At 47.3% G+C, this 22881-nt stretch overlaps 1 protein-coding gene across 2 annotated transcripts in view; it reads right to left on the bottom strand.

Annotated features, from left to right (window-relative positions):
• Nucleotides 1-900: 900 nt before the first annotated feature.
• Nucleotides 901-22881, bottom strand: part of KLHL26 (kelch like family member 26) — a 28757-nt gene continuing 6776 nt past the window's right edge. The window contains exons 2-3 of one of the 2 annotated variants that reach the window (XM_059719804.1): nt 14353-14529; nt 901-10744 (exon numbers count right to left, since the gene is read on the bottom strand). In XM_059719804.1, the coding sequence (XP_059575787.1) occupies nt 9157-10744; nt 14353-14529 (1765 nt within the window). In that variant the 3' untranslated portion in view covers nt 901-9156. The remainder of the gene's footprint in view (nt 10745-14352; nt 14530-22881) is intronic. The other variant, XM_059719805.1, reaches the window with a different exon arrangement.

Genomic DNA, 22881 nt, shown 5'->3' with positions numbered 1-22881 from the left:
GCCCTTCTATCCCTCTTGATACTGATTATAATTCGTTTCACTGATACAACACTTGTTTATCCAGATGTTGGCTCCCAAGGCATTTCCAGGCTGTACGTAGAGGGCTGACTTCACCCATCATTGAAATGCAGCTCCAACCTCTCAACTGAGTCCATGGGTCATAGACCAGCTCTGATATCAGAAAATGGCAGTCTCTAGGGCGGCCAAGACATGGCCCACCACGTTCCTCTTGCCAACCTAAGCAGACTCCAATCATTCAGCTTTCCTCATATAAAAAACTTCTCCAGCACCTTAATCATTTTTTTGTCCTCCATTTCTGGATTTGTTATTCTGCTTTCTCTTGAGACTCAACACCAGCACCGAATACCATTCCAGAGGCCGCACCAACCACTTACCAGGCTCTCAGCACTATTTTCTTTTCCAGTCTTTTAACAGGATTTATAAAAACATGAAAGTAATCCTGGATTCCTCAGAAATCATTTTAATTTTGACAAGCCTTTTATCTTTCAATGCTTTGTAATACTTTGGCAATCATACCAAGGACTGCCATATGGAGTTACTTTTCTCAGAATCAATACTTGGACTTGTGCCCCACAGAGGCGTTAGGTAGTTCGACGGTGTTTGGATACACCGTTTTTCTCAACAGGCAAAAGCAGCTAGGGTGAGCATTCTTCATCCCATCCCCAGTCTGGATGGCGGTCCACATAACTAAATTTTCACTGCAACATAAAGTGAATATGGCTGCTTCTTTGCTTCTGGCCATTCAACTGAGATCCAGTATTGCTGTGAGCTAGTAAAGGTGCAATCATGTTGCACCCTAGAAATGGCTGTACAGAAGTGGAAGATGAAATGTTATTTTCATGCATATTTTTGGTCAGCATTAAAAACCTGAGGCAGCAGTAAGAGACATGCAGTTTATTGAAACAAACAGAAAACTGGCAAATACTTTTTACCGATGACGGATTACAATGTCACAAAGCAAAGTTGTATATCGGACAGAAAGGCAAGTTAAAAAACAAACCCCTTTCCAGTTTTCTGCTAACTCAAGGCTCAGTAAATTAAGTGCCATTACTTGCATTGTATAAAGTGGCAGAGAACATTTTTGTATTTAAGTCGTGTGGTTCAACACCAGAGGTAAGTATTAAAGTGCATATGTAACAGTCTTGGAAACCAAAAGTCCTTTGCAGATATCTCTGAGCACTCATTTACTGTACATCAGATAAAGCTCACACTACAGTAGTCCTCATCAAAGCACATGGTAACTTAGTGGATCAGCTGCAAGAATCTGGCTCCCAGACAGCTCTGCTCAATTCCCGCATTTGCCCATGGAAACATGTCTTGGATTAGGCTAAAAATCACAAAACCTCAGATCAGTGATTCTCAACCAGGGTGCCATGGCTGTTAGGTGTGCACACGATTCCCAAAATAAGAATGTAAGAAAAGTGCCATCGTGGGTGTTATAGGGATGGTCCTTCGCCAGCCCTGCCTCCAGCAACATGGACCATTTCTATCTGGTCCACTTTGTCACCACCGCATCGGTGCTTACCAGTCTAATTCATCAGCACTGGTGCGAGGAGCCAGGCCTCATCACACTGGTTTCCTTGCCTAGCACAACATTAAGTCCGAATGAAAAGCAAGGCTTTTTTGCCAGTAGACTTTATATCTGAGGGGCACAAAAATTGGAAGGGGGATGAAACAAAACAGTTGAGTTGGGGGCTGCTGGGCAAGTAGATGAGCACGCCTGGAAAATCCCAGCAGTTGCCAAGTGCCAGTTGCTTCCTTTTCGTGACGGTCATTTGCACTAGCACAAGCGGTAGCTCTCTGCAGACTGAGAGTGCTCCCAAGGAAATGGTTTCTTCCCCAATGCTGGATGCACTCCAAATCTCAGAGGTTTACACTCGTAGCAGCTTCCCAGTATAGCAATGCTAGCATCCTATACCAGCAAAGCCGTCCACGTGGAGAAGCAGCTACAGCATTAAAACTCTGCCCTGTACCAGTACTTCCCTGAACACACGCCACACTGGTCAAAGGTCTGTTTTCTCCAAGACATCTGTGTCTACACAAGGCATTTCTGCAGGCACAGCTCTATCCAGTGGGGGTCACGTCTCTTAATGCCCCAGACTGACAGTTATGTTGGTAGAAGTTTGTAGGACATCAACCCAGCCTCACGGCTTCAGTCATTAAGGCCCTAATTCAGCAAACACCCACAATCCTAGGTGCAGAGCTGAGTCCGGGTTCAGGAAGGCAGGTGAGCACAACTGAACTTGGAGCACACACTTAGGAGTCATGGGGTCAACCATTTCCAATGCTTTGCCAACAGGGCTGGCCTCACTAGCAAGCTTAGTTTCCTTCCTGATACAGGGTCAACGACTCTCAGAACAGTTGCCATTTCTAGCAAGGTTTTAACGATCCCTTTGCTACTTCAGACTCATCCACTCCACCGCCAGTTCTTCTCTCAAACCCCCGTCCATAACAGAATGCGATCCCTAACTTTGCACCATGCAAATGATGGATTCCCAAACGACAGCCTCCGAGCTTCAAGCAGTTTAACTGACCGCTTATCATCTGTCCAAAGAAACCAAACACAGCTCTTCAGCTATTTTCAAGGCCCTGGCTCAAGACTATCTAATGAAGAGAGTCATGGAAACAAGGCTTGCTTTTTCTGCATTTCATATTGTTCACGCCTTGTTATAAAAGCTAGAATAGTTTCTATCTTAGCATGATAGGCAGTGATAAGGATGGACTTCCCCCACAGCTGCAGCCCTGGACATCAAACAGCAGTCTTTCCCACATCTGAGACAGCCTAAAAGTCTCAAATCCTGACAAGAAGTCTCAAACACAGCATCTTCATGCGGTGAGTGGAGAAAGGCTACCGCAGGTAACACCGGCCAGCTGTCCTTGTTTCTACAAATAACGAATGAGATGCAAACGCTTGTCAGCTTTTGTGGGGGAAGAGGGGGGGGTTAAAAAAAATATCAACCATTTCCTACCCCCGTGGAACAAGCACTTTGAGCAGATTTCGGTAACCACTTTGCAATCTAGATCTTAGCAGAACAAGGCACGGTGACCTAGAGAGAAGCACGGAGGACACGAAGTTCTGACCTAAGCAAGCAGAATACATTCCCACCTGCCTCACTGGTTGCAGCGCACCCATCCCCTAGCCTCTGCTTGCATTTGCTTCCTAGGAAGCTGCCAACGTGCGCTAGCATCGATTCCTTCCTACAGATCAGGCCCCTGTATCACACATACAAAGCAGGTGGTTTTAGTGCACAAACTGCCCTATTAAATGAGCTGCTCTCTCTCAACCCTCAATAAGCCTGAAAAATGCATTGTATGACACAGCTTCATACTGCTGCCATTAGCCCATTTCGTCTGAACACGAGAATTTGGTTCACTGAGATGAATAGATGTTGAACCAGTAAAATTATACCCTTAAAAAGGCTGCCTGTTTAAACAGCACTCCAGCTTTGACTTCTCAGACCATGCTAGTGAGCTGGAGAGAAACTATGCTGTACTTAAGACAAAACAGTGGCAAGCTGCCTTTGTACGAGACGCGGATTAGCGGCCTGATGAGAATGTATCTGATAATCATATGCAACACACCTCTGGGGAAAGTTTCCAAAGCAAAGCGACCAGAAGACAACGTGCACCAGCCCCTTCTCAGCTGCAGGACTAGATTCTACTCTAGTTAGTTCAGTGTTGATCTGGAAGAAATCCAATGACTTCAGAGGAAGTACTCCAAATTTACACCAGTGAAGCCAGGAGCCGGGCTTGGCTCTTGGTTTGCATATACTAGTAAGAGGCCATAGAAAATAGGTCTAATTATGTGATGAGGGCTAGGTGTGAAACAGCAACTGCAAGGCCTCAGGGACCAAGCCAAGAGACTTTGATTTGTTCTCCACAGCACACAAACTTACTCAGAGACTTGCTGTAGCACCGAGGCCGTCTCCTGTTTTGGATTGCACTGTGGTCTCCTGAAGCTCCCTGTCCTCCTTTCTAAATCTTTACCCTTTGTCCTCCCATCAACACCTCATTTCAGGTTGCAGACATGGGTCTCCTGGCTGATGCTCTCCGTGCTGCCCCAGGCCACGTTCCATGGCAGAGACCCCAGCAGAGCATGGTAAAACATTCAAGGTTGGAGCAGTTGTGAATCTGGAATTGCAATGGGCTCACAAATAAAAGGTCCAGACCTCACTGCAGAATGCTGCAGAGCCAAAGCAATCCAAAAAGCACCAGACTTTGCCCTAGTGAGACTCGGTTATTAGTCTGGGATGAAAAACAGAAAATGTGGGGGTCTGCTGGGTGAATGCTGTGCGCAGCACTGCTTAAAATGCAGAGTGCGACTCGGCGTTCTCCACAACAGATGGAATTTTGGAGGCTTGGTTTTTTATTAAAAAACCAAGTCCCAGGTGGAGACCTTGCAGGTCAAGTTTCTTCCCAAAGCAAATGTCAATAGCAGAGTTACAAATGCCTGGGATGGGATCAAGGAGGACGGAGCATTCCAGTGAATGAGACAGACTGCTCCCTCGCCCACCTGAACACCCGGAGAGGGGCCCAGCGCAACCGCTGCTTTATTAAATCATGCTGGCTTCTCCCTCTCCTTGCAGCACCTACAGTGAACCCCTGTCAAGTCACACAAATGACAGGGAGGGCTATTGTAACTGGCCAAGTTTTGCAAGTTAAAACTTGTAATGCCAGATTGAAAAAAAAAAAAAAAAAAAGGACCAAACTGGGAGGTGCATTGCAAACCGTACTGAGTTCATTTATTTTGAAGAGAGTTGCTCGGTTCCAACTGCCAGAGTGCTTCCTGGTGCACTAGAACACTTTCTGCTGTACAATTTGATTTAAAAATACAGATAATGTTTTCACAATTTAGGGCCTCGCCACGGGTATTTTCTCTCCATGATGTGCTGCAGAGTGGCAGTCAGCAGAGGTGCTGATGCTAGAGCCTAACACAGCACAGAGGGTGCTGCCTAGCAAGGTGTTAAGTAGAGCAGTGGTTCTCAACCTTTTTGGACTCAAGGCACCCCTTGGACAATGTCAGCTCTGTTTTGATTACAGGAAAAGAACAGAGTCATTCTGCTGTTGCAGAGAACTCAGAAATCACCCAACAGGCTAGAAGGTTTTTAACAGCATGGATTCCTATTTGAAATCTCTGGGTTTGTCTCGTGAGTCGTGTTTGCACACCTAACTGCGCCAACATTGCGTGGCACTCTGGGGCGCCCCTGAAATGAGCTCAAGGCACCCCAAGGGGCTGAGGCACCCTGGTTGAGAATCACAGCAGAGAGTCCAGGACTGTGCAACATCCCCCTCTTGCTCCCAAACACCCTCGGTTTACTGACTTCCAGGGTGTGCTGCAGCGCTCATTTTCCTCTACCCCGGAAGAGGGGTAGGTGGATGGAGCTGGTCAATGCACAGGGGTGGGAGTGTTTGAGCACATTTGCTGTGGGTTGCTTGGACAGAGGCGAATGCATTTTGTCATGTTCAGTCATTGGCAGCATGCTCAGAGCTAGTGGAAGGTGCTCCATCCCACTCTAAATCAGAGCATGCACAGTATCCCTTGCTACTCAATCCTGGAGGACTGGAGCAAGAGCCTTGGGAAATGTGTCTGAGGATGGGCTTGCTGGTTCCCGGAGGATTAACTAACTTCTATTGCAGGGAGAAACGGAGGCAAGATTTCCCAGCAGACAGACAGAGCTCTGGGGGAGCGTTCAGTGACAAGGCTGCAGGCAGCAGATAGTCCTGAGCACTGGACACTCTGTATGCTGCCAAGCACTCTCATTTTTCTTCCTTTATAGCTTCAAGTACATTTTCAGGCCCATAAAATGTCAGAGAGGATGGGGGCCATTATCTGGGCACAGACAGGAAACTCTGAAGGGAGACGTACACTCTGCACAAATACCTAGAACTAATGACGCTTTGCTTTTACCACTCCCCATCTGTTCCGGTGTATTTTAACAAGCTCCTAGTCAGGCTCGCCCCATAACATTTACTGCTGCTTTGAGCCACAAATGACTCGGAGCACAATCAAACACGTGTTTGGCTTTGTTCTTCTGAGCGGGGAGAGGCTCCCAGGCCAATGACTTTTTGTACAGGGCATCTCACCGAGCAGAGCCCACCAGACAAACATCCGGCAACTGAGTTCTGAAGTAAAGAGCAAAGCCAGTCCTTTTGTTTTACCTGGCCCACCAAAAATCAGCATGTACAGCATCACCCAGACAAGCTCTGCAGGCTGGTATCAAACAAGAGATTGTTCCCAGCACAGTCCCAAAGCAAACCAGGCCCGGGGCAGAGGGGAAGGAACATGCTTCCATAAAAGATCAGGCCTCCTCCAAATACCGAAATGGTCTCAAATTAGGTTTATCAGAGAACAGACTCCTAACTTACATCCATGTCCCTGCTGAGCCCTGCTGTGAGTCAAAATGCTAAACTGGGAAACAAAGCAGCATCACTGCAGGCCAGATCCTGCATTCGTCCACATTGCTACCATACATTAAAAGAATCCAGTTTATTCTCAGGACAACGCAGAGGTTACATACGTAAGAGCTCTGAGGCATCACTATGCATTTCACAGGAGTGGAATCGCCTGTACTGTTGGTATGCAAGCTGCACGCTATCGCAAACTTCTCACTCCGTTTCCTTTCAATTAAGAACATCCAGAACTTTTACATTTGACTTTATGAAAAATATTTTATTTCTATAAAAGAATATTTCATTATAGCACTGCTCTGCCACGAGTCTCCAGCCCGAGACTCCAGAAACCCACCCTTGCCTCTGCTCTATCAGGTTGGGGAAGGAGTCCACTTACCAGGCTAGTTTGGTCCAGTTACCAGGCTATAGCAGGTTTTTGTAATAATTGCCCATTCTGGAAGGATGCATGTGGACTCCACCCTTTATAAAACCATCCTTCCAGGAATTCATTCTTTGTTGTTGCTGTTTTTTAAACAAGGTGAACTTTTTTTTTTTGCAATTATAAAGTTTATTTTTCTTCTGCTCCCTCAACAATTCAGCACACCATCTTGGAAGATTGAAAGGAAAAAATGTCAAGTCCTTTACCAACAGACTCTCACTGCATCCACCATGCGAGCGATCCAGTTTGCTTATTGTGGGGTAGCCTGCGAACACTGGGTCTGCGCAGCTTGGCGAGCCAGGAGAGGTCAGGTCCCAAGCTGCATTACTGGCAAAGAAAACATACTGATTTGAAAGTTTAAACAAAACTAAGAAAGAGCAATCCAGTGGTTCTTTCACACAAACGTAGATGCATTTTGCAAACAGATAAGGAAGAAAGGGCAGGTTCCCTTTGGGGGGTTAGGAACCTAAGAGAGCGTCTTAAACATGGGCAGAGCATGCTGATGAAAAGAGATTCCATGATTTTGTTACTTTCCGGCTCCTAATGGATTACATCTGTTTCCTTTCACATTTTGTCCCTTATTTGATAAGCCTTTTTTTTTTTTTGCAGTGTTTCTAGGGCACTAGCATCAATGTCAGCACAAATGGGTGCAGCGTTGTTAACTGCTGCAGAGCCAGAAAGCAGAGCTTACACATTGATTTTGGCATCTCGCAGTAAAATGGGGGCTTTATCTTTAATCATTCCCTGGCAAGCCAGGGCAGGGAGACACAGTAACATTGGCACAAAATCATTTCAACATGTCAAGTTTGGGGCTTTACCAGGGAGCATGCATGCTTATTTGTATCGCATCCAAAATAATTTAACTCTCAAAGAACAACGATCTTCAAGAGAACTTGAGGTATGAAGCTCATGCTTTGAACAGGTCTGAGCAATGATACGTTAGCAAAACAGGCGTTGTATACTGCCGCTGGAAGTACGGTCCAGCATTTATATAATACCAGAACACACCTGCTTCCTCCAAAGGTCGCATCTCCTGTACAGAAAGAATCCAAAGCCCTTGGAACAAAATGCCCAGTGAAGGGAGATATTTCCAGTGTACTCTCAGGTCAAATTGTTTCGAAGACAGAAACGGGTGGAGGAGGAGGGGGCGACACACACATTCTAGAAGTAGCATTCTGTGTGCAAAAAGCCCCATGCATTTCACAAAAAGCACAAAGCGCTTTGACAATGGATTTCTTGTTAACAAACAAAACAGCTGAGGGTAACAAAACTTGCCATTTCACTGATTTCTGTGGCATTGAGATCCCAAGTTTCTTATTTCAAAGTTGAGAAGGAACCTTGGAGCTTTTGGATAAGCAGCATTCCACCTCTTTGGTTGTATTAAAGAAAGTTTGGATGAACACGTGCAAGTGAAGGGGTTTGAAAGACGCAGCCAATGGAGTCCTAAAATGCAGTCCCTACGTGCCCTCGGCCTATATCAGAGTGCAAGCACAGCTGAACAGCTGCAGGATTCTTATTGCTGGTGAAGTCAAATGCGTATTGGCAATTATGAAAATCATACCCTTTTACATACAGCTTCCATACTAAGCTGCCAGCATGGCCTTTAGCATTGCACATTTGGGGGCCCCAATGAAATAGGCACGTTTTGACTAGAACATTAAATGATCTGCGGGGATTGGGGGGGGGGGGGGGGGGATCCATTCATCTGTAACATAAGGGGAAGAGGAAAGAAGTGACACAAACTCTTGGAGGGCAGAGAGAATTCACCCTCTAATGGATAAAGAAAAGAAGCAAGAATGCTTTCAGAATCCAAGCACCTCAACTCTAGTTCCCAGCATCCCCTTATTGCTTCCAGAGGTCAGTATGTTATAAAGATTTTGGTTTTGTTCTATGAAACATCACGACGAAACACAAAGCAATGAGTTTTTGGAGCAGAAGACACTTCGGAAGGTCACCTCTGGACACTTAAACATACCACTGTACCTTAGCAAGTACTCCTGAGCGGTCAGTGTTTGTAATGCACAACGTTGTTAAAAAGAAGGGGAGAAACGCCCTCTTCCCCCCCAGAATGAGACAGCACATGTTGCTGCAGCAACTGTTAAGTCTAACTGGCTGACAAGTGCTCCTGATGGAATGTGCTGCCAGACTGCTAGACGAGAGGAAGGTGGAAGGGAATGCAAGCTATTTTCCTCCTTCCCTCACCCACAAAATGCACGTTATTTGCAAACAACCACAAAGGAATAACACAGCGTCCTGACAACATGCAACACAGAAGGCGATTTTGTGGGGGACACGGCCACGCGTGGCTACCTCTGGGTCGTCACTTGTGGCAGTATTACTGGAGCACATGCTATGCCAGCAAAAGACTCGGGGAAATGCAGGTCCCTTTCCCATTCATCGGTCTCTGTGTTATACACTTGCACGATGCTCGTGACATTGTTGAGGTGCCAGTTGTAGCCTCCCACGATGTAGATCTTCTTTTCTAACAAGCAGCAACCCGCCTCCGACTGGCCTGCCCGCATCGGGCTCACAGTTGTCCATTGGTCGGTGTCAGGCACGTAGTATTCTACAGCTAAGACATCAAAACAGCGGTCGACATGGTCCATGCGGCCTCCCAGCGCATAAATCCTGCTGTTTGCACTGACCATGGCATGGAGGACTCGAGGCTCGTTCATTGGAGTTTTAAACTCCCACTGATCAACTGCCGGGTCGTAACAGTGCAAGGCTTTTTTGTCTTCCACAGATATTCCATACCCCCCTGAGATGTACAGCTTGCCTCCCACCGTGGCCCCAGCATGCCCCCACGTCCTGCGCTTGAGGGAGCACACGTAGGTCCACTCGTTGTTTTTGGGGCAATACTTCTCAACAGAGGCCAAGCTCCCCGACCGGTTCCTGCCCCCCGTGGCATACACCAGGCCATGCAAGACGTTCAGCTGGAACTGTATCCTGCTCTCCTGCATGGCCTGGATACGCAGCCACTGGTTTAGGTGCGGGTCATAGCGGTAGCAGATATCGACGGCCCCCTCGCCGCTCCGGTACTGCAGATGCTGCCCTCCCACCACATAGACAAAGTTATCCAGCACAGCCACGCAGGAATGGCTGCTGCCCACCTCCATCTCAGTCAGCTCCTTGAACTGGCGCATGCTGGTGTCCGGCAAATAGTACACTTTGCAGCTCACCGTCCGGTCATTGTCCGTGTAAGGGGTGCCACCGAAGGTGATGAGGGACAGGACATCTGAGCGAATGGTGGTCCGAGGGGACTGCATCTCATGCTGGCGGAAGGGCAGGATCTGATAGTTGAAAGCCTCCAGCAGATACTGCCGACACAGGACATCTTCCACCATGATGTCCAGGGTCTGGACGCTGTCCACCAGCTCGGAGGATTTCATGAGCGGGAAGCGAATGTGGCAGAGCACCTGGCTGGCATTGGCACGGCGGGACGGGTCGTACTGCAGCCAGCGGACAGCGGCGCGGAAGAGATCTATTTCACTGCAGCTCTTCAGCTTGTTGCTCTGCAGGAAGAAGACGAGGCGCTCTAGCGGCAGGTGGAGGAAGTCCTCTTCCTCTGAAATCTGGAGGAAGTGCCTGAAGGTGAAAGCGTCCACCGACTCCTTCAAGGACGCAAGGCTGAAGGTAGTGGCCATCTGCCCAATATTAAGACACGTCTCAACACTCATAGCAGACTTCAGGAACTCCTCACAGAGCTCCACTACAGGCACCATCTGGAGGAAGACTGCAGCTCCCAGCACATCCTGAATGCAATCCAGATCAAGAGTCACTTCAGCACTGTAAGCAAAGTCTATTATGTGTTTCAGTCCCTTTGCGGATACACCTTTCAGTTCAATCACATCTTGGTTGGCTTCTCTCATCCCGCCGGTGAACATTGCCCTGAAGGTCAAGAACACAGAAGAGGTTTTTTTTCCCCCTGGTCATATACAAAGCAATGTATCACCCACTTTAACTTTTTTTTGGTTGGGGGAAGGGAGAAATCAAAGCGAGGCATTTTTAATGCCTTTAATTTTTAACAGCAGAGAGAGACAGAAGCAGTGCTCACCTGATGAGCTAACAATGAAGTGGTTCAGTTATATATAAAAAACCCCCAGAAAACGATGGCCCAATCCTGCCATCTTTGACATCCTTCTGAGTAGAGCTAGTCCCCAGGAGGACACTGTCACTTCATGAAATAGGTCCCTTAGGGAGGCAGAGGTACAAACCATCCCTCCACATCTCTCTTTGTCTGAGGGTATTCAGCAAAAAAAGTAACAAAGCCACCCAAACTGAGCCTCAGAAGCAACATTTGTGCCTTTAACAAGATTCATGCCCCTAACAGATCTGCAAAAACCAAGTGGTGAGCGCACACCAATAGTCTTGGTATTACGTGTACACAGGGAACGTGTGAGGTGATGCCGAGCACACGTGTTTCTAAAGGCACTGCTGTTTGGAAGTTCACTGCTCCTTGAAGTTTGCATACTGCCACCCCCCTTTTCATACATGGATCTATTGTGTGCCACGGGATCGACGCTTCACTTTAAAATTCCTTGCGGTAACCCTACAGAGAACTACGGGGGACAATGCTGGACTCTCATGGAGGCACCCCCAGGAAGCTAATGCCCACTAGCGTCTGGCCTCATGGCTAGATTTCACGCCAAAAGTGGGTAGATGTCATCCCAAAGAGGGCATCCATTGCCAAGACTTGGTCCCTAACAGAGACATCTGGACAGGACCATCAGTGCTTTTATTAGAAGGAGTCCAGAACTAAGGCACAGACATTTGCTCCAACTACACACCTCTCTGCAAGCCAACGTGACTGCTTGGATATTTTTTGGAGCTTTGTTCCCCTCTCCTGAACACGTGAGTTGCGACATCCTCAGAATGCCTGTTATATTGCAGCGTGACAGCAGGGGGCTAGGAGGCAATTAAAAAACAGTATCTGGTTACAGCACAGCTGTGAGCACATCAGTTGACCAGGCCATGCAGAGCTTAGCCCTGGATCACCTCATCAGGAGGTTTCTAAACTCCACAGGATGTGCGTACCGAGCCGAGCGCTGCAGAAAACCTAACTGCTCTTCCATGGCAACACCGTTTCCCAGACACGGCCTGTGGGCGCGACAGGGGTAGACCTAGTGTGCCCTTGGCGATGCACGCTGAGGATTGCACACGGGTTGCTGGACCCTCAGACCACTCGAGTGTGCTTCTACCCAGACGCAACTTGCCCCAAAGCCAAGGGTGTGCTGAGTACGGAACCAAAGGCTCAATAATTAGAAAGATCTAGGAATCTGCATGCGACTCCCCTCAGACGTAGGGCCCCCTCAACCTTATCCTCCTGTTTGCAGGGGAAGTTCCACCACTCAGCTGGATTTGTACCTCGTCAAAGGTGCAGGGCAGCTGGGGCCACCACAGGAAGCTGCGCCGGCTTGGAGAAACAGCAACACTAAGACAGCAGGGGAAGGAAGGATGGTTCCCAGCTGCCCCACAACTACCTGGCAGTTTGGAGGAGTGAGACTTTCTGCAGTGACTGTCGGACACATTCACCAATCAACTTTGCTCTTATTTTAAAAGCCCCTAACAGGAGGTCAGGGCAGCTTGGAGCGAGGGAAACTGATTTCATTCCTTCAGGGAATTAGGCTCAGAAGTAAAGAAATGGCTTTGGAAATCCAACAGAAGGGGAACTGAGATTCTCCTGCCCAAGCTGTGCCAAAGGGTTAGTACCTGGATGAAGAAAGAGCCCTAGGATGTGAGCAGTGAGAAAGCTGGGTAGAAAACTGGCTTTCCACAGCCCACTGACCAGGAACGCTGCTAATTGACTTAGTTTGTCCATGCAGCAGATGGGAGCATTCAACTACAATCCCTGCGAGTCTCCCACCTTTCAGAGCAGCAGGATGCTTCTGATCCCTCCTCCCCAGGGAGAGGTAGACGAGTGTATGTGTGCATTATGTGGAGCAAGGCTGAATGAGAATAAGGGAGCAGGCAGACAGAAACTGTCACATAATGCAGTTCCTTTAAAAGGTGTTACAGTTCTGAACTACTGATTACATAAAAGCAGTGAAAAGGCATTAATTGCTTCTCCCCCTTTTCCAAATAAAAAGTGTTCTAAAAGGCTGGATTCCTCTGCCATTGTTCCCCCGGACAGCGCTACTTAACACATGCGAGTTAGAAAAGGAACCAACGAGGCAATTATGGCTCGACAGAGAAAAGGCTACAAGCAGCAGCGCCGCTCCCAGCGTTTATGAATACAAATGGCACTATTAGCATTTGGTGGAAGATCATCTCCATCATTAATCGGCCGCCGATTAGGGAGTGTAATAAACCTTGAGGGCTCACATTACTTAAAAATAAATAAATAACCCAAGAAGCCCCAGCCCCTGGATCAGCTCAGAAAACATGTACCAGGCAGCCATTACCAGAGCAGCTGCAAAACGCAGGGCAAAAGGACCAAAGCGACTTGCCGGCACACAGCACTACACATGCTCTTGACCGCCCTGGATTGCCGGCCCATCCTCTTAGGCCGCAGAGGAGCTCACACTTTCAGGCATGGCAGGCTCCACCTTCCCAACCCTTGCTACCTTCAGCTCAGGTGCAAAGGTTGCCCCACCAGCATGCCAACCAGCCCAAAACTCATTCAGCACACGTATGGTTCAAAATACCCACTAACTTTCTGCCTGCATGGCCTGTTATGACTGAAACAGCTGGCCTCTGGCTCCAGAGGAAATCCTTACCCCCACTGCACTTCACAGTAATGAAAATGGATGATTAACAACAGCTTGACCAAGAGGCAGGTGGGCTCAGTGGTCAGATGCTAGGTTAAGACTGAACACCCAGGTTCAGTTCTCTGCTTTGCAACAGACTCGCTCCACGTGATCCTGGGGCAGGTCTTCTGACCTTGGTGCCACAGCTCCCCATTTGCACCGAGGGGCAACTGCACCATCCTACCTCATGAGGGACCAGGGATGCACATGCACACCAGGCTGAGAGGGGCTCCGACACTCAGGGATCAGGGGGCTACGAGCCAGAAACAGAAAGGAACCCTGAAGACTCCAAAGACTAACACTTGCATTTCTGCTACTGAACTCCTCCCTCTGAGCTGTTCTGTTGCAGCCATCCATCCAGCTCAGGACTTATTTCAGCGCCACTCAGTGCTGCTTCTTAACCAGCTGGAAAAGCCACTGCTCAGTGGGCCAAGGCCTATTTCCCTCCCCAAAGGCAACGAGTGTTGCCGCTGCAGCCCAGGAAAGGAGGGCACAACCAGAATCAGAACTCAAGCCTCTGCCCAACTACCACAGGGGACTGGCCTTGACAGGCCCACAGAGGGACAGATTCCAGTGCCCGTATCCAAGAGAGAGACGCTCACTCGACAAGGGATGGGAGCACGGTGCCACCAAGGGTACTGGCATCCCGCCTGCGACATTCGGAGCCAGCACCTCCCCCAACTTCCCCAGCGCAAGAGGGAAAAGGCAAAGGCAGAGAGGCCTGGGTCTGCTTCCCTAACGAATTCTCACCTGAAGTAGTCGCTGCAGGCAGCCAAGACAACTTTATGAACCTGAAACACTTCATTATTTATAGTGAGGATGACATCAAGCAGTTGAGCCTGAGCTCGGAGCGAGGCCAGTCCCTGCAGCAGAGTGGTGCTGTGGCCAGGAGCAGAGAACGTGCATTTCAGGGCGCTGTTCTTGTCAGCCATGCTAAAAACAGAACAAGAGAAACAGACTGGTTTTTAAATTAAACAAAAACGTGTGACGCACCTGGGGAATTCTGTGCTGGGGAAGATGCTGTAACACGGAGCTGTTTGAAAGCAATCACGCTGGGTTCTCAGGCTCAAATGCAGCACAGAACGTTGTGACGTCAGTCACCGAGCTGTAATCCCCCCTCCCCCCAAAACAGATTTCCCAATTTCTAAATTACATTTTCACGTGACTGACGACAAGCTGTCAGCTGTGGATTACAGGGGGCTGCTCCGCACAAGGCCAGCAACAGTCGAAACTTCAGCGAACGGGGCCAAACACTGGGAGGAAATGGCTGGGGCCCTACAGCTGGCGGAGAAGCCTGCCTCTCCAGCCATGGCACTGGAGGAGAACACAACAGAGCGCTCAATCCCCTCACCGCCAAGACCAGCGGAAGGGAGAAGCAATTTAAAACCCATGCATATAACTTGCCACCTGCCTGGCTGTTGGTAGGCTGCTGTCCCGTTTGCACTATGGAAGAGCACTAGGGACATCCATCAGAGTCACGAGAGGTTATGGGCAGCACTCTGGTAAAGCATCACCCCAGCAGCTTAGAGGCAGCTGCATCTCAGTAGTACTGTATATACATGCAAAAATGAAGCTTATTTTCTACATATGGGAACTTTTTACCATCTTGAACTTGCCCTGAGCCTGATGAAAGGTGTGCGAGCCCAAAAGCTTGCAGAAAAAAAAATATATTTTTTGCAATTTCTCAGTTGGTCTAATAAAAGGTATCATCTCTGAACCAAGAGTTCTAGATTTTTGCCTTTCTACTCTGTTGTAGAGCACATTGGGGTTCTCCAGGATGCCAGAGAAAGAGACCCATCTAGATCCTGAAGCCTATCAAACAGCCTCCCTCAAAACCTTAGATCAGATGCACCTTTACAAATCAGCTATTCTTTTTAGAGTGGGGATTTGAAATTCCTACCACAAGGGCAAAATATGCCAAGAAGTCTTAGCCCAGAGAGAGCAGTCATTATAGGATCAGCTTTATTAGAGGGGAAACTGTGACCAAAAGCCAGGATTGTTCCTCCTGCCCCTGTTCATGTTGCCGTTTGAGCAGATATGCATATAGTCTTTATTAATGCACTCTTGCCCCTCTTCTGCAGCTAAAGACAAAGACAGTTGAAAGCAATATGCACACAAAGCTTTAGCCATTTCAAAGTAATTTATTGTCCTCTTCAAAATAACTATTTCACTAACTCCTTGAGGCTATATAAAGGGGAACGTTAGGTATAAAAGGAGACGGGCTCTGGCTTCTATATACTGCCTTGTTAAAAGCACTCTTAAAATAGTATGTCCAGCTCTGGAGTCTACATTTGAGAAAGGATGTAGAAATGCTACAAAGAGTAAATAAAGACAACAAATAAAATGATCAAGGAGCTTGAAAAAACCACGTGAAGTGCGGGTGAAGCACAAAATCATAGAAAGTGAGGGTTGGAAGGGACCTCAGGATGTCACATCTTGTCCAACCCCATGCTCAAAACAGGACCAGCCCCAGCTAGATCATCCCAGCCAAGCCTCCAAGGATGGAGCTTCTACCACCTCCCTGGGTAACCTGTTCCAGCATCTATTCAGCTGATTAGAAAGGAGGCTGAGATGTGACTTGATCACTACACACAGGTGCTTAACATGTGGAGACCAGACCCAATACTAGGAGGCCAATTCCATCTCACTGACAAAGGGAGAACACAACCCAGTGGGTGGTGGTGGAAGTCAAGACAAACTTCATCTTGCAGTAAGATGCAAGTTCCTATTAGTGTGAGTGGTAAAAGACGGGAGTCAACGGAGAGGATTCCATGGTCCCCTCTCACTTTAAAAATCATGGAATGAGCCTTAAAAAACAAGTCAGATAAAATACCATTTGAAATGTCTCTTCTGAACCATTCATTCTGTCAAGTGAAGATGGAAGAGACTCACTAGGCTCCATCAAGTCCATCTCTCAGGGCAAGGTGATCTCCTGGAACCGTTTTCAGAATTGTGTCTGTTTAGGCTTAAAATGTCCACTTCCCTTGGTACTGTTCAATCGCCCAAGGGCTTGTCTGCACACAAGCACTGTGCTGCTTTAATTATGACAATACAGTTAAAGCAGTACAAGCCTCTCACTGTGGATGTCTTCCTGGATGATGCACTTGAACCTAGTATCTTGGATGTGGCTAAACACATAGATAACAAGATGGAATTTAATAGCCTATGATGCACAAGTCAGACTAAATAATCTAATGATGCCATCTGGCCTTCAGCTCTCTGAATCTCCCACTACAGATGAGCAGGGCACTGAACCTATGTGGGAAAGGGAAACTGCTGTCATGGTGTAAGGTATTTTTGGACCATTTTAACAGGGTTTATCAGCAGACCCCCTAACCAACACAGTTAAACCAGAACAAAACCTGAGTGCAGGACAGACAGAAAAGACCACACTGTTAGCAAGTGCTGGCCCTGCACTAGTGTGCCTCCTTCCCTCTCTTTTACTAAGGGCTTTTCTGTGCATGAAAATTAATCTAGAGTAAGAGAGGATGTGAATTTAAAGCCGATTAAACGTTCTAGAAGAAGAGTATCCATATCTGGAGTTAGGCCAAAACAGTTCATCAAGAATAGCTCTTCGGTAGTAACTCCACATGAAGACAAACCTGTGGTTTCAGCACACGCACTATGCTAAAACAACTGCTGTTTACACATATGGGGTAACATGCAAAAGGTTAAAGAATTCTTAAAGAATAAGTTAAAGAACAGTTAAAGAATTCTTTAGATAAAACAAATCTCACAGCATGAAGAGGGGTGCCCAGTTTTCTGAGATGACTGGAAAGTACCACCACAGCATTTTTACAAAACCAGAACACTGACGTCGGAAGCCTTCGGTCCAGATGAGATGATACAAACCACAGGAAACAGCCTAGGAGACTACCAAGAAACCCCGGGCGGGGAGCACAGGAACACGCACGGTGTTGTGTGTGAGCACTGCAGCTACTGAAAAGGGATTTGCGATAAAAAGCAGGTTTGGCTCAAACTGATCTCTGCGCATTGAACCACAGGGCACAACATGACAGTGCCGTGCGTTATGCTGTCTGGCCTTGCTTTCCACGTACTGGACTCCACTAGAAACGAGGAGGAGGAGGAGGAGGGACAGCTGCTGATGCCAGAGACTCCACAAAATGCAAAAGGCAGGCCTGAACACCTGATAGTGCCTTTGACAGGCAGTCTGTAACTTGCTTAAGATCTGCATATACTGCACAGTAAACACAAGAGTTGCCCTCTCTCTCGAAAGCATGCTCTGAATTGCAGAGTAAAGGGCCTTGGGCACACAGTGCTGTTAAACAATTCATCCCCTTTGGAAACTGCTCCTTTTACAGTAGATAGGACTGGAGCATTTCTGGGATTGTCCTTCTACTTCACCTTCTTAGATGGGTAGCATGACAGCCCCGCCAGTAAACAGGAGACCTCTGAAGCCAGGAAAACAAGTTGAGGTTTGTTTTTTTCCCCATCAAGGGCTGAACAGAGTAACTCTGCAGCATGTCAAGTCCTCGCTGGTCCATGCAGCAAGGTGAAGTGGCTCTCTGTACGAAGGAGACCGAACACTTTATCTTTTATAAACAGTAAAAAATAAAAAGCCATGTTCACATAAACACCACCCCTGCTCTCAATCCAGAATGCTTCCACAGCCCAAAGTGCTTTATGAACCAACTTCAGGCAGACTCAAACCTGCTTGCAAGATCAGGGCCTTTCACACAGTTATCCCCGTAAATCATAACCCAGTTCTGTTACTCTCCTTCTCCTTCCCCTCTGCCATCTTTTTAGCCTCCATGCATACAGCTGCAGAAGACCAGCACAGTTTCGGTCTCCAGGGGCTGCCCATGCTTCTGGCCAGTGCTCTCAGCAGCCCAGTGATAGCATGCATGGCATCTGGTGAAAGGGACTGGCTGACTCTGGGGCTCGAAAGGGACAGACTGCTTTTCATTCCTGCGCTGCTGGTCTGAAGCCAGGCTGAAGGAGACTGAAAGTAACCCTCATGTGAGAACCGCTTTGAACCCCACATGAAAGGAATCGGGTAGGCCTGGATGTGGTGCACATCACAAAAGGTCAATTGCTGTTACTGGTTTATCTATACTGGGCCAGCGCGTCATACCTGAAAACTTGCCAGCATCCTAGCCGACACAATGTTTAATACAGTTTTCCCTTTGTGTGGGCAAGGATAGTCATGTTTAAAGACACGTTAGCCGGCTGTTGTTAACCGTAGGGGGTCAGCATTCATCACTGCATTTTCCCAGCAGGGACAGGGTCACTGAAGCTAAATGGTAGTCTAAGCCTTGTCCCTAGACAGGACACCAAGCAGCACTGCAATCCCAGTATAACTCCTCATCTGGCACAATCTCATAGAATAAAGTATTTTTTCCCCCAGAAAAACAATTCTGCTTCATGAACTGAGTGAAATAAAGGCATGTTTGTGACTTGGACTTTATGAGGGATTTCCAGTTTGAGCTACAGAGAATATGGCAATCACTGGGCTGACCTTAGCATCAGCTGAAGCAAGAAACTACATCATTTCCCTGGCCACTCTTCCTCTTCTCTTCCCACCACTACATGTGATCTGAGATGGATTCCAAACCAAGGAACAAAATTAAACATGCAACTAATTAATCATTGTCACTACATTTACACTGATTATTAAAGAACATCAAAGCTGGAATTAAAGGCTTAATAAGTGTCAGTTCGTGTTGCAGCATATACTGTCAACCCAGCGGGCCTAGCTACAGTTATACCAGCCTGGATCGGAAATTCCAGCGACTGCATCGAGAAAAAGACCTTTTGGAGACCTTGCGCTCAACCCCCGGTACTCTCCTTCTGCAACAGGCTGTCTGGGCAAGGACTAGCTATGCCACCAGCAAGCCCCTGCATCCTAAATCAGCATCCTATCCAGATTTACCCCCCACTCCACACAAGTGATGCCTGATATCTTTTCATATAGGAGAAATCCAAGGCGGTTCTTGAGTTCCTTGTTCAAGGTAAATTTCTAACAGCTGCTGCCCCCAAGACAGACAAGCTTGTGAAGGCACAGCACACCTGGGTGAGGTGCAAAGAGCAGAGGGAGCAAAGATACAACGCATGCTCATTTCCATGCATGAAACATGCGGTGTCCCAGCTTTTTGACCGCGACTTCTGGCTCCTGAGCATCTGTAGGGCACAGCAAAAATGTTTTGGTGAAGACAACGTGACGTCAAGAGATGAACTATGCAGCAGCACACATGGTCGGAATATAAAGGGCTTTCTTGTGGAATATTTGAAAGGCAGCATTATAGATATTTTGCTAATGCAGTTCATTTAATGCCTTCTGTTTCATGCCTGTGCAAAAACACATTCAGATTCCAATTTCTAAACTACAATTAAGACACTTAAAATCAAAACAAAAGTCAAACTCCCTCAGATAAGTCAGTGGTAGCCATGGTTACCGTAATATTTTGGATCCTTAGGCTTTATACCACACGCCCAAACGATAAAGTCGTTGAGTTCTCAGCACCTCACAATGACAAATGCTACATCAGAGCAGTAAGGCTAAATGCATTACTGAAGAGTTTGCTGTTTCAGGGAATCATATCAATATATTTTTGACTTCCAGACGATATTTCTATGTCCGCCTTCTTTCCCTTCTCCTTCACGAGGCACCAAAACACATTACAGGGCTTGTTCACCGCCAAACTTACAAGGCTTGGAATTGGGGTGGGAAGGAATATTAGCTGCCGCTAAACCACATGACTTTTAAAAATACCTGCCCCGTTAACCTACTTACACTCCCATCGTTGGTGCCCCCCTCAGAAACAACGTTCAGGGTCCAACGTAACAGCAGAAAGCACTCAGCCACCAGCCGCTAATAAAATATTAACACAGAAAGTGGGATGGGGAGAAGCACGACCCCCTCCGCCCCCCAGGAAGGAACATGAATAACATCATTTCACTCTCACATCTTTGCTCCCTCTTTCATCGCGTTTCCCCACCCAAGACACCCAAGTTCTTTATCTTTGCTAATTGATACGTCCGAGGAAAAAGCCTGTGGCTGATGTCTTAGACCAAGTGTCAGAAGCAACAATTGCTTTGGGATACTGAAGCTGAGATACTTGAAACGAGCCTGAATTTCAGGGGGACCAGCACTTTCTGAAAGCTCAGGTTCTGTTGGGATGACCGAAGCTGGTCCACCAAACTTATTAGCTGCTTTTGAAAGTCTTGCTCTGTCGTTTTACATTTCGAGTCCCAGAGCTTCAGCAAGTCTGAATTCCTCTTCCTGCTCCAAAAGGCACTTTTGTTATTCTTATAAAAAATTGCTTTCACACGCTTTATTTCAAATAAAATGTACTGATTTTTATTTGTACTGCAGCGGTATTTAAAAGCCTCAGTCTGCTGAAACCCCGTAAGAGCAGGGGTTGTTAAAAAAGCACTCAGAGTAGTAGACGTGACAAAGAAAGGATGGGAGGAAAAGGCCATCACTGTCACTGTTTTACAGATGGCAAACTAAGGTCCACATAGACTATACGGACTTGCCCAAGGTCACACACTGTATGTGGCAGAAGCCTTGTTTCCTGAGTTCCTGTCATAAATACACGTCTGGATCCCTAAGAGCAAACCAGCAACGCACTTCGGCACACACTTCAGCACGTGTTTATTTCTCACCAAAATCCTTGAGACCCAGCACAAAAAATTTAAATGTTTTCCTAACTCAGAGCCTGACGCTTTGCTAGTTCACAGCTGGAGCCCAGGAGATCCCTGATTGTCAAAGGTAAGGGAAAAACTCCGAGAAGCCAAGTCTTTTCATTCCATTTTCAAAAGTTATTTTTCACCTCCTGGGAGCTCCCGGACACATTTCTAAATTGCTTTGTTTTCTGTTCTTTTAGAAAAGAAGCTGGACTCGTGCCGGATTCCAGCACACACGGATATATTCAGCCACTGGATTTCAATCAGCAGATTGTTCTCAAGCCAAAGGCGTAGGATTCTGGTTTCTGTTAAAAGCCCTAATCACACTGGAAGCTGGTCCAAAGTTGATTGGCCCACAAAAAAAAAAAAGCCAAAAAGCGGAGATGAAATATTTGAACACACTCAGCTCAATGCCATTTCTGGTCTCCATATGAGAGACTGGTCAGTACATGCTGTACCCTGGATGCACTGGGAGAGCAACAGGATTTGGAGAAATGGTGCTGCTGATGTGCCAGCTTCATCCCTGCACCAGTGCAAGGACAGCTTGGAAAACACCGCTTTGGGGCATAGAAAAAACAGGCCAATGAAGGCCTTGGCCCTACCCCAAACCATCTTCTGGCCCTTCTATGTCTGCCACCTCCCACCCGCAGCTGCAGTATGGACAACTTGGAGGTGGCAGAAGAGCCACTGAGCCCGTGTGGCCTCTATGCTTAGGGTAGAGCCCTTGGTGTGGCGATGCCATGACTAGCGTGAAGGGGGGGGAGAGGCCAACTGTGAAGATAGTCTGATGGGAAAGAACGGGACCATTATGGTTCTATTCACGCTACGTGCTTGCAGCCAGGGGATCTGCAAAGATGCTTAAAAAAAAAAAATGGCTGATAAAGATGACATTACAAGCAGGCCCAATTTTAATCCTGCCTGGCCTCCAGAAAGAACAAATACAAAATTATTCTAAGCCAACACATTATTTGGCAGCTCCAGAGAGCTTCAAAACATAAAAATCTGTCTGGACAGGCCAAACACAGGGACCACAAGAAAAATGGAAATGCCTCGGCCAATGCAAATGACTATATGGGGAAGTCTGACAAAACACACACCCCATGTTCCTGGCATATGTGAGGAAACGTGTGTGGTTGATAGATACACAAATGACTTCTCCTGTAATCATGGCCTTAATTCTCCTGATCTGTCTCTAAACTAAAAGCAAACTAGACACTAGTTTAAACCAAGCCAAAGGAATCTGACCAAAACAGGATCCTTTTTCATAATGATAATCTTTTATCTGCATCCTGGTGGCTCCCGGGGGTCCCGCAACAGGACGCATGGTGCTTTTTTATTCTTAATCTAGCATTTGTTTATTTTCGTGCCTAATGCGAAGCCAGCTGCATACAAACATCATATGATCAGACACGTTTCCACACGACTGTGCAAAAGCCGAGAGGCACCTAGTGGTGCCAAGCAGCACAGCACGCAGGAGGGACACAAAGCCACGTAACCAGCCAATATTACTTTAAATTGCCCTCATCCCCCTTTCTCCAACTGCCCCGCTTGGGGCATGGACTTACAATATGTTACCACCAGCCTAATTATCTACGTTGGTTTTATGAACCAACATAAATTCCACCGGGATCCAGA

This window comes from Alligator mississippiensis, chromosome 16 (assembly GCF_030867095.1).
Source record: "Alligator mississippiensis isolate rAllMis1 chromosome 16, rAllMis1, whole genome shotgun sequence".
Lineage (NCBI taxonomy): Eukaryota > Metazoa > Chordata > Crocodylia > Alligatoridae > Alligator > Alligator mississippiensis.
The sequence above is the reverse complement of the archived record's forward strand: the minus strand, read 5'-3'. Positions and strand labels throughout refer to the sequence as shown.